Below are 15,732 nucleotides of genomic sequence, written 5' to 3'. Positions count from 1 at the left end.
GGGCAGTTTCAGGGGGTATACTCCCTCTCTCTGCTATAGGTTTTGTTACAAGCAGTGTCAGAAGAATTTCAACTGCACAGAGGGGTGGGTGCTGTGTCCTTCAATGAACATCAGAGAAATGGATTTTACGGTAAGTCAAAAATCCCATTTTCTCTTTCGTTCATTGACGAACACAGCTCCTGATCTTCTTAACCATTGGGACGTCCCAAAGCAGTGTTAAACTCCCAAGGCTAACTATAGCCAACCAGGTAAACAGGAGCTCAACCAAAACAACTGGAGCTCACCTGAAAAAAACAATACACCCTTAAAGAGAACCAGGTCCTCTAAACAGCAGCCTGCAAAACCCTGCCAACTCATCCACTTTATAGAAGTTTGTAAAAGTGAGCACCGACGACCAGATGGCCACCTTGCAAATCTGCGTCACTGACGCCTGATTACAGAAGACCCAGGAGGCACTGAACGCCCAAGTAGAATGTGCCTTGACAGGGAAAGAAGGAACCTGACCCTGAACCACTGTCTGTCTGATCCATCTGGAAATGGTCCCAGAGGAAGCGAACAACCCTTTCCGAGGCCCCTCTATGAGCACAAATAGTGAGTCTGTTTCCTAAAAGACTCCGTAGCTGCCAGGTACACCCTAATTTTCAAATGAAAATCAGAGACAACCTGAGGAAGGGACGACGGACAGAGGCGAAGAACCACCTTATCTCTGTGAACCACCAAGTAAGGTGAACAACAGGATAATACAGCCAATTCTGACACCCCGTGCACAGAGGTGATAGCCACTACAATGGCCACCTTATGGGACAGCGTAAGCAGGGGAATCTCCAGAAGATTCTCAAAAGGAGGCTTCTGGAAGACCGAGAAAACCAAATTGAGATCCTTAGGCGGCAACAAGAGACTAGTAAGCTTGTTTTTGATGCATTATGACATGTATATCTATAGGTATAACTTATGTGATTATTAAGCACTAATACCTATCTTTACTTTAAGAGCATATTTGTCTGTACACCTATACGGTCTTGATGAAGCTTTGAGCGAAATGCATCAACCTCTGAATTAATTTCTTCACCATGCGACTCTGAGGTTTTTTCGCCTTCCTCTGGCTCAACTGTGGTTATAGGATTGTATGGTTGTTTTCTTTTTTTGTGTTTTTATTGGTTGAGCTAGATGGACTTGTGTTTTTTTTCAACCTGACTAACTATGTAAGCTGACGAGGAAGATGCTACTATTTCCGTCCACAGCAATACGGACTGAATATGAATACACAGCAAGCCGCCAATCTGCAGAGAACTACATCTCCTGAGTCCCGTCCTTTCTCCCACCTCATTTTGCTAGTCTAAACATTATGATTGGGACCCAGAAAAAGGGGCGGGACAGAAAGACAGAAGTGTTGCAGTTTTATGTAGGTTGTAGTTTGCAGTTTAGGTGTAAGTGCATGCTTTACCAGTGCACAGCGAGGATTTAGCAGACAGGAGTAGTACAACAAAAGATTTCATGTGTATTCCTGAATGAGGTGAAGGATAAGCCCTCCTCCAAGTGGGAACATTAGGTGATGGATTGACTGACTGGTTCTGTCAGCACAGATCCTGACACCAGCGAATAGTCTTTAGTCTACTAGGGTCTGACTTGTTGTGATTGCACCCCTTCCCATGCAAGGAATTATCTACCTCTGCCAGAATCCGACATGTCTTCTACATAGATCTTTCCAGCTTGAGAGCCCCCACTCTCTCTCTAATCACCTCCCTCTATCTCACCTAAGGTATGGAGGGATGTGAAGAACGATCATAGAGAGGTAAGGTGGGCATTGATAGAAAAGAATGACAGTGACCACAGAGTGAAATGGCAGTGGATAGAAGGAAAGGATAATGATTTAGAGAGGAGTGTGTGGCAAGGATGAAGATGAGGGAGAATGTTCAGGGTGCAAAGTATTCATTTATAGAGCAGAAGGATCCATCTATATGTAGATAACTAAACGACCTTGAGAAACTGATGATTGTCATTTGTAATGTGATTTAAAAAAAAGAAAAGAAAATGGCATGCTCAGCCTAAAATGCCTATTTTTTTGTCCCAGTCTGGGCCTGACTCTGACCCATCCAAGATGCCCTGTAGAAAGAATAAGGGGAAGAGTGGAGATTTTCGGACTATTACACCAGCTGGACACTGAAAGCTCATCACCCACAGTGGCAAGTACAGAGGGGACCATTGGGAAGGTGTAGGGTGTAAACCAGGATACACACTATACAATATTCATTAGATTTTTTTCCTTTAGATTTACCAAAACCATATAATATGAGGTCAAACCTAAACACTTTAAATTTGTATGCAATCGGGCAGGCCCTTGCACTACATAGTTGAAGGAAATCTAACAACAAAAGTTGTATAGTGTGTATCCAGCTATAGTTCACATTTTCATTTTTTTTCATGAATAGGTGAACTTACACTTTCAATTACAATACAATGTTAAATTACAGAGGAACTCTTTTGCCTAACAAAAATTTTTAATTTTTGCTTACCCATTTCTGAAATTTAGATAGACCTGCCAGAAAGCACATCCAGGTTGGTGACTCCATTATTTTCCACTGTAGTTGAGAAATACAACTTAATCACTTCCCTGCCCAGACTTTGACTGATAGTGCTGACTATCACTCTCCCAGTCTGGTTTCTATTGCACAGGGGAATATATAAAGGTGATATCAAGGAAAAATCAGGTACTTACACTATTCTAAACACATTTGTGTTAAATGGTGTTTTTATATCTGAGTGGAGATCAAATTAAAATAAAAGAAAAAAATTGACAGAATAAGTCTCCCACATAGTGCTGTTTACTTGGATTAAGGAATAGTAGTGTTGTAACCCACATAAAGTAGTCCTGTTTATTTTCTTACTCCAGAAACTTGATGGAATTTGATTGCTATAGGCTACGCCACCATTTTTTTTTTTAACAATTACTATGTTGTTTTTGTGATTAGTTATTTGTAGTCATCAATTCTGACTGTTACTGGAGAGCATATATGCAAGAAGATATCTTGTGAACATAATCCACTCATAGAACATACAGTATCTCACAAAAGTGTGTACACCCCTCACATTTTTAAAAATATTTTATTATATTTTTTCATGTGACAACTCCTGAAGAAATTACACTTTGCTACAATGTAGAGTAGTGAGTGTACAGCTTGTATAACAGTGTAAAATTGTTGTCCCCTCAAAATAACTTAACACACAGCTATTAATCTCTAAACCGTTGGCAACACAATTGAGTACACCCCTAAGCGAAAATGTCCAAATTGGGTCCGATTAGCCATTTTCCCTCCCCGGTGTCATGTGACTCATTAGGGTTTCAAGGTCTCAGGTGTGAATGAGGAGCAGGTGTGTTAAAAAATGGATTTTTGTAAGATCTTACCATAAAATCCTTTTCTCTTAAGCTCATTGACAGACGTAGTCCTCCTTGATTAATATCAACTCGGGTTATGCTGCCCTCTACAGGAGTAGGACTAGACAGGAAAGAAAACGTTCTGGCCACACCTTAGGGGCAGTCCCAGAGGGTATATCCTCTCTCTCTGCTACAGCAAATCAGTTGTCACAAAGCAGTGTTTAGAGAATTTAACCCAACCCAACTCAAAAAAACAGAGGGGCGGGTACTACGTCTGTCAATGAGCTTAAGAGAAAAGGATTTTACGGTAAGATCTTACAAAAATCAATTTTTCTCTGTCGCTCATTGACAGACGTAGTCCTCCTTGATTAATATCAACTCGGGACGTCCCAAAGCAGTGCCACAAATGAGGGGTGGGATAACAGAAATCAAAATCCAATCTAGAAGGCCCAACCGGTGCCAACTAGACGTTTTAAAGGCTCATCAATCAAAGGATGAGACTCAACTGAAAATCCAACGGAAAAAAACCCTCGAGGTAGACCACCGGCCTCCTCAAATTGCGGCCTGCAAAACCTTGCGGCCAAAAGAGGCATCTGACGATGCCATCACATTAACTTTATAAAATTTTGTAAAGGTATGCACCGACGACCAGGTAGCCGCCTTGCAAACCTGGACCACTGACGCCTGATGGCGGTAGGCCCAGGAAGTACTGAGCGCTCGAGTGGAGTGCGCCTTAACAGGGAACGGAGGATTCCGACCCTTAATAGAATAAGCCTGTACCACCGTCTGTCTAATCCATTTGGAGATAGTTGTGGCAGATGCAGGCAACCCCTTTCTGGGGCCATCCGTGATCACAAAAAATGAATCCGTCTTACGGAACGATTCCGTAGTCTTCAGGTATACCCTGATTGCCCGAACTACATCCAAGGAATGCAACGCACATTCCCGAGGATGATTGGGCTTAGGACACAAGGAAGGTAGCACAATATCTTCATTCAGATGAAAGTCTGAAACCACCTTAGGAAGAAAGGATGGCTTCGGATGAAGAACTACCTTATCCCTATGAACCACTAGATATGGGGAATGGCATGATAATGCAGCCAGTTCTGACACCCTGCGTGCAGAAGTAATGGCCACCAAGAAGGCCAACTTCTGGGATAATGTAAGCAAGGGAATCTCCCTGATATTTTCAAAGGGAGGTTTCTGCAGAACCGACAAAACCAAATTAAGATCCCAGGGCGGTAAGGGCGTGCATCTGGCGGAGCCAAGTGTCGCACCCCCTGGATGAAATTCCGCACCAAGGAATGAGTAGTCAAAGGCTTCTGAAAGAAGATTGCTAACGCTGAAACCTGACCCTTGATGGTGCTCAAGGATAGTTTCTGCTCAACCCCCTTTTGCAGAAAGGCCAAAATTCTGGTCACCAAATAGGTACGTGGGGGAAATCCCCAAGATTCACACCACGCAATATAAGTCTTCCATGTGCGATAATAGACTTTGCTGGAAGTCGCTTTCCTTGCTTTGATTAAAGTAGGAATAACTGAAGTTGACAATCCCCTGTCCTTCAGTACCTGGGTCTCAATGGCCAGGCCATTAAAACCAGCGACTGTAAAGCATGATGGAAGATCGGTCCTTGAGACCGCAGATCCTCCCTGAGAAGAAGTCTCCAAGGAGCGTCTGCGACTAGCCTGCCCAAGTCGGCGTACCCGGCTTGACGAGGCCAGCCCAGAATTTCCAGGATAACTGAAGTTCCCTCCACCTCTATCCTGCGGAGAAATCTCAGAAGTAACTTGAGAGGGGGGAAGACATATAATAGCTGATACTGCCCCTACGGGACGTTCAGCGCGTCTGCTGCGTCGAGGATCACGGGCGCGAGTTACCAACCTCCGCGCCTTCCTGTTGAGCCGAAATGCCAACAGATCCACCTGCGGGATGCCCTACTGAAGACACAGGTGGTGACATCCTTGGTGATCGACCTAAGTCATCACCATGTCTGACTGGATCCGAACCGGGCTGCCCTAGAGCTGCTTGGTCCAGGCAATCAGACAAAGTCTGATCGCTCTCAGTTCCCACACATTTATCAGAAACTTGATTCCTATCGGAAGTGATGACTTCTCCTGGCTGAGCATTAGAGACCGAAGTCACCGGACCAGAAACTCCTTGGTCCGCTCACTCAACCGGATCACATTCCTGGAGGGAACTGGGAATGATCTTTGGAAAAGGTAAAGAAAACGTTCTGCTCAAGGAACGGGAACTACCGCTCCCTGTAGCATATGAATGTTGGAAGGGAAGAATCGCACCGGTAGAAGTGATCGACACTCGATCTTGTATCCTGATCGTATGATCTCCTGAACCCCTTAGTCCGGGATTCAGGAAAGCCCTGGATCTGAACAACGGTGAAGACGTCCCCCCACCCCTGAGCTGGGTGGGGGCGCACCTTCAGGCTGTGTTAGCCTTATCTTCAGGTTTGGCTGAGTCAGCCTTTTGATTACCCGACCAGCGCCTTTTGAAACCTCCTGAAGGGGCTTTGCCCTTCACGCTCACCCCAGCGGAGCGAACGAACCTCTTATGAGCGGAAAAGAAAGGTCCTCGCCTGTTACGAGGTCCTTTAGCTTTAGCAGTCTGTGGCAAAAAAGTGCTCTTGCCCCCAGTGACATCCTTTATGATCTCATCTAGGGTGGCCCCAAATAGGCGATCCCCCTGAAAAGGGAGATTAGCCAAAGCTTTCTTGGAACCTAGATCCGCCGACCAACACTTTAACCACAGCACCCGTCTGAGGACTACTGCTGACATCGATGCATGCGCTAACAAGGGAGTGGCATCCAGGGCTGCGTCACAGACGAACTGTAATCCTTGTATAATTTGCTCCATCAAATCAGACGCTGCCTGGGGAATACTTCTTCCCTTTAAGTCATGGCACAACAATTTTGCCCATTCTGTCAATGTTTGTGAAACTAAACCAATGGCAATCACTGGTCTAAAGGTTGACCCTATCAGGGAAAAAACAGTGCGGGATTCCGCTTCCACTTTTCGATCCACCGGATCCTTAAAGGACGGAGCGTCCTCCAATGGGATAACAGTGGCTTTATTTAGTCTGGAAATCGGTGGATCCACCACTGGTGGTACTGTCCATTTTTTAATGAGGGATTCCTCAAACGGATAGCGTCTAGCAATGCGTTTGGAAATAGTAAGGATTCGTTTCGGATGATCCCATTCCTCTTTAATTTTATTACCAAAACATTTGGGTAAGGGAAAAACCTTCACCGTCTTGGTAGGTTTACTAGTACCAAAGGGAATTTCCATCTCGGTTACCTCTGCCGGTGTAACCTCAAGTCTCAAGGTTTCCCGGACAGACACAACTAGTGCGTCCACCAATGCTTCTTCTTGTGCTATGGCGGAGGTAGAACCGTCCTCCTCACTATCTGAGGGAGCATTACCTGAGACAACAGCCCCTGCAGAGGGACCTGCAGCTGCAATGACCATCTCAGAATCTGACTCTGAAGTATCAGATGAAATAGGGGTAGGCGGGGGTCGCTTTCTTGACCCCCGTCCCTGACAGGCCTTCTCCACCCGGGATACCAAAGACTCCAAAACTGCTGATAATGCATCAATACTCTGTGAGGCACTGGAGGGTCCTGCTGCCACCTCAAGGGGATCAGGTGGGGATACATGTGTGGCAGGGTCCATGATTATACAAGACACTTGCCAGAAAAAAATAATTGCAATCAAAAAAATAAAAAATGTTTTTTTCTTTAGTCCCCCAGCGCAGCAGCGCCCCTCAGTGTTACCTGCTTTTGGACCCCTACAGAGAGAGAGAGAGAAACCCCAAGGCTCACCACTTGATGCTCAGAAGTTTCAATACAACCTGCTTCCAGCACTGTCTGTTACAGACAGGAAGTCTTTGGCTTGCTTTCCCGGGTAAAAGGAGGCGGCTCCGCCCCTTTACACGCCTTCCGGCGCCTCCCCATAGCTCCTCGAGGTGTTTGGTCACCTCAAACATGGCTGCCCCCATGCTAGAGACACGAGGCTACGCCAATATGGCGGCCCCGTGCGATCTGCCGGAAAATGGTGGCGGCCTGTGGAGGATAGCGGCGGCTTGCAAGCTAGCAGCGGCCTGCGGGAGGTGTGCACTCGGCCTGTGTGGCCTGCGGGAGGTGTCCTCGGCCTGTGCGGCCTGCAGGAGTGTGCGCTCGGCCTATGCGGCCTGCGGGAGGCTGTGCGGCCTGTGGAAGTGACCGGCTTCTGGAGGGATGGCGACCTGCGGACGCAGTAACTCAGGCATAGGCATCGGCCTGTATACACACTATGACAGGTAGGATACCTCTATACCTCAATAGTAATGCCTTTTAGTAGTCTGCCACTGACTTCAGTCACCTTTACAGTCATATAGTGACTTTAGATAGTCAGATCCCAAAACAAGCCTCCTGGTTTTTTGTGCACAAAATCACACTCAAATTGGGGGATCTGTGACCTGTTATAGGATAGAGGGGGGACCCAGAAACTGAGTGTCCGACCATCCCAGAGAGGGGCCCGCGTCCACCAACAAACCCGACAGGGGGAGAGGGGGAACATTCTACTCACCATACCGGAACCAGGCGGGCGCCAACTCCTGACAGAACCCCTCTCCACCGGGGTGGGGGGGCTGTCGACCAATACGGACACCGTGACTCAGTTTACAACTGGTCATTGGCGTCCAAGCGAGGCGTTTAACTCACAGGGTCAGTCCCCGTCCAGTGGGACTATGTCGCGGCCGACCCAGTGCGGAGCTATGGCCTGCACGCGCTCGTAGGCTGAACTGGGGTGACCACTGGATCTCAACATCCAGCCCGTCGCCCAATTTCAGCGTACTTGCTTGAAGATCTCACAGGAACACTGGAGAAGAAAAGCTGCCTAAAAAAGTATTTCTAAAAAATCTTGCCAGGACCAAAGATCCCAGCAAGGAACTTAGGTCCTTACTCCTAACTAGACAGAAAAAAACTGATTTGCTGTAGCAGAGAGAGAGAGGATATATCCTCTGGGACTGCCCCTAAGGTGTGGCCAGAACGTTTTCTTTCCTGTCTAGTCCTACTCCTGTAGAGGGCAGCATAACCCGAGTTGATATTAATCAAGGAGGACTACGTCTGTCAATGAGCGACAGAGAAATTGGTGTTATCGCTCTCACTCGCTTATACTGGTCACTGGAAGTTCAACATGGCACCTCATGGCAAAAACTCTCTGAGGATCTGAAAAAAAGAATTGTTGCTCTACATCAAAATGGCCTAGGCTATAAGAAGATTGCCAAGACCCTGAAACTGAGCTGCAGCACGGTGGCCAAGACCATAAAGCGGTTTAACAGGGCATGTTCCACTCAGAACAGGCCTCACCATGGTCGACCAAAGAAGTTGAGTGCACGTGCTCAGTGTCATATCCAGAGATTGTCTTTGGGAAATAGACATATGAGTGCTGCCAGCATTGCTGCAGAGGTTTAAGGGGTGGGGGGGTCAGCCTGTCAGTGCTTACACCATACGCTGCATCAAACTGGTCTGCATGGCTGTCGTCCCAGAAGGAAGCCTCTTCTGAAGATGATGCACAAGAAAGCCCGCAAACAGTTTGCTGAAGACAAGCAGACTAAGGACATGGATTACTGGAACCATGTCTTGTGGTGTGATGAGACCAAGATATACTTATTTGGTTCAGATGGTGTCAAGTGTGTGTGGCGGCAGCCAGGTGAGGAGTAAAAAGACAAGTGTGCCTTGCCTACAGTCAAGCATGGTGGTGGGATTGTCATGGTCTGGGGCTGCATGAGTGCTGCCAGCACTGGGAAGCTACAGATTATTGAGGGAACCATGAATGCCAACATGTACTGTGACATATTGAAGCAGTGCATGATCCCCTCCCTTCAGAGACTGGGCCATAGGGCAGTATTCCAACATGATAATGATCCCAAACATGATGGACTGGCCAAGCATATCTCTAGACCTAAACCCTATTGAGCATCTGTGGGGCATCCTCAAACGGAAGGTGGTCTCTAACATCGATCAGCCCTGTGATGCTGTCATGGAGGAGTGGAAGAGGACTCCAGTGGCAACGTGTGAAGCTCTGCTGAACTTCATGTCCAAGAGGGTTAAGGCAGTGCTGGAAAATAATGGTGGCCATTCACAATATTGACACTTTGGGCCCAATTTGGACATATTGACTTAGGGGTGTACTCACTTTTATTGCCAGCATTTTAGACATTATTGGCTGTATGTTGAGTTATTTTGAGGGGGCAGCAAATGTACACGGTTATACAAGCTGTACACTCACTACTTTACGTTGTAGCAAAGTGTCATTTCTTTAGTGTTGTCACATGAAGAGATATAATAAAATATTTTAAAAAATGTGAGGGGTGTACTCACTTTTGTGAGATACTGAATGTTTTTGCCTTTGAAATGATCAGGCTGTGCTTTTTGTCTGAAGACATCGATGCTAATGGTGCACCTTAGATGCTTGAGAGATATGGCACTAGTAATGTTCAAGTCCATCTGTACTAAAAACATCAATTACTCATGAAGAGCTTCAGGAACTCCAATCCACAATAGATGTTTATTTTTTTTTATACATTTATTGATATAAATTCATATTCAACTTTATGACAAATAGGAGACAGCTATCTTTATTAAACATTATCAACATTACAAAAGCTGTGGAGTAATACTGAAATGTAATAAAAAAAACAGATTAACAAACATGTAAAGGTGTTCCCACTTTCACTGCCTATACCTTTTCTTTTGTTTTGCATCTGAGAAGCAGCAGCTCTCTGTCTCTCAGGCTGCTTGTTTCTGATTGGTCTATTTTACAGCAACACACCTTTGGCATTGGAACCCAGTGAAAGCACCGGGCCTTAAAAAGACAGGACCACCTTGTGCTGAAAAAGGCCAAGCGGTTAAATCGGCTCCAGCAACCCTTGGTAGAGTTTCAAGCAGAAAAAGCCACATTATTCAACATCACAGAAGCATGGAAGCTGCTTTCCACTTTCCTGACTGTTGGAAAACTTCTTTAGGGGCATTAATATAAGTTCATATGAGAGCACTGGTTATTGCTTTGTCTGTGATATGACACATGAGGACTCGGAACAGGGCAGAGCAGTCAGTCAGAAGTAAGACCAGTACAAATGGATGCTTGTAGATGTAGACTGCTATGGATATTTAGCTTCTTTCACTTTTTTATTGAATAAGCCTCAAAAATCGTAATTTTCAGGCTACTGGCAAAAAAGCACCATGTTTATGCAATTTTGTCAACACAAAACATGGAATTCTGGCTACTCAATGTCCATGTGCATTTTGATATAATCGCTTTTGCAAAGGAATTAAATATACAGAGGATCAGGGAAAAACCTATAGCTGACCATTTCTCAAAAAAAAATTAGACAATTAAGTGGACTTCCAGATTATATTGTGATTTGTTCTAGGAAAACAAAAATAGTGAAGATACCACATCATAGCATATGTTTTTACCAAAGCCACAAGGGTGTATAGGAAAACCAACACTTGCCATCTATTTATGTTGTTATCTGCCACTTTGCAATGGGCTGTTACCTAGACCCACCTCACATCATATCCCTCTGACAATTCAAAATGTTAAATTGTAAAAAGTCACTCTTTGATGGTTGTTCTGTTAGAGATAATGCACAAATGTAACAACAACAACCAGCACACATTTTTTTTGTCCATCCCTAATAATTTTTGCAATGCTGAGGAAGACAGGTTTTCCAATCGTACATGCTTGGCTCAAGCTGTCCTCCCACCACTGACTGAAATACCCATGAAGGTGGAGGGCTTTCTGGTGAGTTATATATATTTTTTCCAGGCACTGACATGGTTATCTTCAATTATAAAGAGCTTGAAAAGGAGACTAGATAAAATCTATTGGGAAAACAGAGCACATAAATCTAAAGGTGGTACTAGTGTATACCAGATAAACATCAGGACAAAATAATAAAGGAAGAACGTTAAATTTCAGAGAAACTCGCATATTAAACCTTAGATTGTTACATTTACATAGGCATGTTTTGGTACGAATAAAACATGATATTCTACAATCTAAAGGGCAGGTAGAATTTCTAAAGCACTATGACAAGAGCTGTAGGACTTCTCGAATTCTTTCTCTCCTCTGTGAGTTGGCCTCCTCCTGTGTCTCATCGCTGTCACACTCCTTCATGTAAGCCTCGGCTTTCTCTATGGTGGTTTCACGTGCACTGCCTTTCAGACCACCCAAGTAGTCCAACATAATCTGAAAGTACTTGTCGGGAACCTATAAAAACAAAATAGTGAAAGACAATGTTAAATGGGCAGTCATGGGTTTCTGTTGACATCTGAGTTACTTTCTATCCTGTACAACTCAATGTAAATGGAGAAGCAGATTGAAGAAACTACCTAAACAGAAGAAATTTAATTCAAAGCAGTTTAAAACGAGTCTAAACACCTTACAATTATCTGAAAGCATTGGGTTCTGGATCCCGTTTACACAAGACTTTCTATTTTCCTTCCATAATAATAGCGGCCATTCAATAAACTTGTGGGGCAAAGGTTAATCAGTGTGTGGAGCCACCTGTTCATTAATGAGATTCTTCCTGTGCTCTTCACTATTTAATGTCACATTGACAAGCCTTGTACAAAGCAATACAGCCCTAATTGATTAGCATTGAGTGGTATCCATTTCATTCCCAGTTGTGCTGTACTGGGCATTACAGGATTTAGTTCTATATAGACACACACATTATTTTCTACTAAATAAACAATTGCATTAAATTGGGTTCAACTATAAGCCTCTACACCAACATCTACTATATTAAAATTAACTTACCGCTGTAGAGCGAGATTCACAATAAATGGCACTAAACGTCTGTTTTAGCAGGATACCCTAGTTTCCAACAGGGGTTCATTTGGGCACAGAATCCACTGGTCCTTTATTCAAATTGTAAACTATATTTCAAATTTTTGTTTTTAAAAAAATTCTGATTCCAACAGTTCAGCCATCTTTTGAGAATAGCGAAAATCCTCCAGTGAGATGTATTTTGTAGTATGATTTTGACAATTTATGAAGACCATATAGACTGAAATCTATCTCTAATCTTGCCTCAGTTCCATATTTCAATAGAGGGAAGCTGGAGAAGGCTGTGTAATCAAGGGAGTGTTTTTTGTTAATTTTGCCAAGTAGATTTGTACCAGATCTTATACTAAACTATTGCTCTGCAACCTCCCATCAAACTTTAAACTGTAAGGAAGATCAAGTAAATTATTTTAAAGTAAAACACTGCAAAGTGTAGTGAAAAGCATTTATTTGGTAATTTTATATAAAGTTCCTTACACTCAAGACTATACATAACTACATTCTCAAATTCTGCCAGCAGATGGTGCTGTGCCAATTAGAAATACTATGTGAAAGCTGTCTCAGAGGAGTATAGATGTGTTATCAGGAGGAAGGAATATCATATTTTCACATTGTCACTTTTGTTTTTAATGATTTGTATTGAGTTTTCAATAAAAAGAACAGGGGAGAGAATAATATTGTACATGCTGTACATCTGGTAACAAGAATGAATTAGTAGAGCATATGGCAGAAAGGAAGCATTCCGGAGTGAGAACCACTACTGCTAAAACACAGAGATCTCAAAAGCCTGATAACACATTTCCCTTCAGCTCTATGGGCTAATGAAGCCTTCACCGTGACAATCGAGTACATGGCACAAACAGCGTGTTCTTAATGTCAGAAGAGACAAGGAATAATGATATGAAGAGAATCAGAGAGGAAAAAAACAAAGTACAAAAAAAAAAAATAGGTCAGGGTGACTTATTTTTTTGCATCATCGAATATCACCTGGAGATAATGGATTTGTATACTTTTGATATTAATGTCACCATGTACATGTGTACAAAATGCTTGGTGTATGTTCCAAATGCCCAGTAGCATATGTACTTTATACAAACTCGTGTATTTAGGCAAAAAGGGAACCTAGAATGCTGAAACTGCAGTGCCATTAAAGTGCAATTGTGCCCAGACTATTGCCATTAAAAAAGAACTCCACAAATTAACTCACTATTTAAAATGTGCTGGCTTACAATTGGTTACTTCTACCGAGATGTATGCCATCCCAAAGTTTTCTCTCCTATACAGCATCTAGAGTCAACCGCCCGCCCCTCCTCTCCTCTTACCCAATCACAGAACACATTTTATTTTGTGAACCAATTCACAAAATACAAAGTCTTCTGTGAATGGACATGGGCGAGGAGAGGTGGGCAGTCACACAGAAGCAGCATCTCTCCAGTCAGGGCATGGGAGGACAGCGATAGTGATACTGTCAGCTCTCAGTAAAACTATAAAAAAAGAAGGAAATCCACAAGGTGGCATACACTTCTTTGAACTGAACCTATTGTAAGACAGAGCGTTTTAAATAGTGAGATAATTCCTGGAGGTGCACTTTAAAATTTTTAAATTTGAACGAAAGTCTGTTTTACTCACTGCTATTCCAGCGCTGCAATGCCATCTTAATTAGCTGGCCAAGGATGACATAACTCCCACTTATACGCACAGTAGTTACCTGTACCAAGGAATGCCAAATGTGTACACCGAGCTGCACATGCACAACTCCGCATACTATCTAGAAACTCACTATCAAACAGATAAGCAATTTTTATTGAAAAAGGGACAGACAATCTCTTCTGCAATAAAAGTCTACCTGCCATCAAATTTCTTTTTCTAAGCTAAAGGAACTTCAAAAGAATTCCTCACTGACCTCTCTAGCTATTTGCACTGTGAAGTACTCAAAGATCACAACAAAAAATGATGCATAGTTTCAATGGGTTTTCTTACAGATTAGAAACATGTGCTATGTGTTTACATAATAGAGCTGGGAGACTGCCAAAGAAACGAAGGGGAGAGGAGCTGGGCTGTCAGTGCCTCTGTTTTAAAGATGAACTTCTCTACAATGTCTACAGCTATAGAGGTCAGTGTGTGCATGGTCTGAATTGTTTTTTACTGCTTGCTTTAAAATTTGAAAATACTTTGTGTAAAGTCTGAGCCCAGGTGCACTTTAACGTGAAGCAGTGCTTTGTGCATGCAGAGTAAAGCAAAATGTTAACTTTAATGGCAGCCCCATCTGCTCTTTAAACTACCTATGTTTGTTCACCCACCACACCACTGAGCCTCTTGGAGCAAATAAAAATAGCCAGTACGGCTAGGTATAGAGATCTTCTAACTCACACCCTATCCTCCCACATGGCAGCATTGACGACTGGCTGTTCAGGCATCCAGCGCTGTCAAATAGAGGTGGGAGACTGGTTACTGACCTCTGTGTAAGTTTCAAGTGACATACAACATACACAGGGTTGGTGTCCTCATTGAGATTTCTCTTCTCCTGTTCTGTTGCCTGTAACCTGGACAGGAAGTGAGGAGAAAGCTCCCTCAAGGGGACACAGACAGCAAGACCACTCTGAAAGAGGTTCTAAACTTTCTTTAGCCTGGTAGATAATGTGTCCTCCTGTGTCCTGTTGGCAAGGCCAGGCCAACTCAGAGGCAGGACAAGCACTTACCTCAGGTACTGTGGTGGAGAGGGTGCAGTTAGGGTGAAAGCCTTTACTGTCTCTAAAAGACCAGTCTGTCAAAATACAGATGAGCCCTGCTAACTACTTATGCTGGGAAATCAGCCCTCCCAGTGTTAAATGGGCTCCACTGTCTGTGTGATAACTGATCCTGCACTTTATTAGAAGCTCCTGCTAAACAGAGTGTAGAGGACAGCTGTCAAACAGAGAGCAGAGCCTATTCATTACACTGGGAATGTGCAGTGCTGTCAACATGACAAATCAGTCTGCATATTTATTTATTTACAAATTAATGCTACAGTTGTAGTTATAATTCATAAATTAGTGTTCTCTGTGAATTATAAACCTATTTAACCACTTTAATACAGGGCACTTCCCTCCCTTCCTGCCCAGGCCAATTTTCTCCTTTTAGCGCTGTTGCAATTTGAATGACAATTGCGCGGTCATGCAACACTGTACCTAAACCAAATTTATGTCATTTTCCCCCCACAAATAGAGCTTTCTTTTGGTGGTATTTGATCACCTGTGCGATTTTTACTTTTTGCTAAACAAATAAAAAAAGACCGAAAAGTTTGAAAAAAAAAAAAAAGTTTTTTTGTTTATGTTAGACAATTTTGTAAATAAATAAGTTTTTTCCTGCACTGATGAGCACTGATGAGACTGCACTGACAGGCACTGATGAGGAGGCACTGATGGGGTGGCACTGATGGGGTGGCACTGATAGGTAGCACAGATATGCAGCATTGGTGGGCACTGATAGGCGGCACTGCTGGGCACTGATAGGCGGCATTGATGGACACTGAT

The 15,732-nt window shown here is 43.6% G+C and overlaps 1 protein-coding gene across 1 annotated transcript in view; it reads right to left on the bottom strand.

Moving 5' to 3' along the window:
- Positions 1–11,186: 11,186 nt before the first annotated feature.
- Positions 11,187–15,732, bottom strand: part of CHLSN (cholesin) — a 693,214-nt gene continuing 688,668 nt past the window's right edge. Inside the window, exon 6 of the mRNA XM_082261874.1 lies at positions 11,187–11,641. Within this exon, the coding sequence (XP_082118000.1) occupies positions 11,459–11,641 (183 nt within the window). The 3' untranslated portion in view covers positions 11,187–11,458. The remainder of the gene's footprint in view (positions 11,642–15,732) is intronic.

Source organism: Pelophylax lessonae (assembly GCF_965119305.1).
Source record: "Pelophylax lessonae genome assembly, chromosome: 6".
Lineage (NCBI taxonomy): Eukaryota > Metazoa > Chordata > Amphibia > Anura > Ranidae > Pelophylax > Pelophylax lessonae.
Note: the sequence above shows the minus strand (reverse complement) of the source record. Positions and strands in the feature narration are given on the sequence as shown.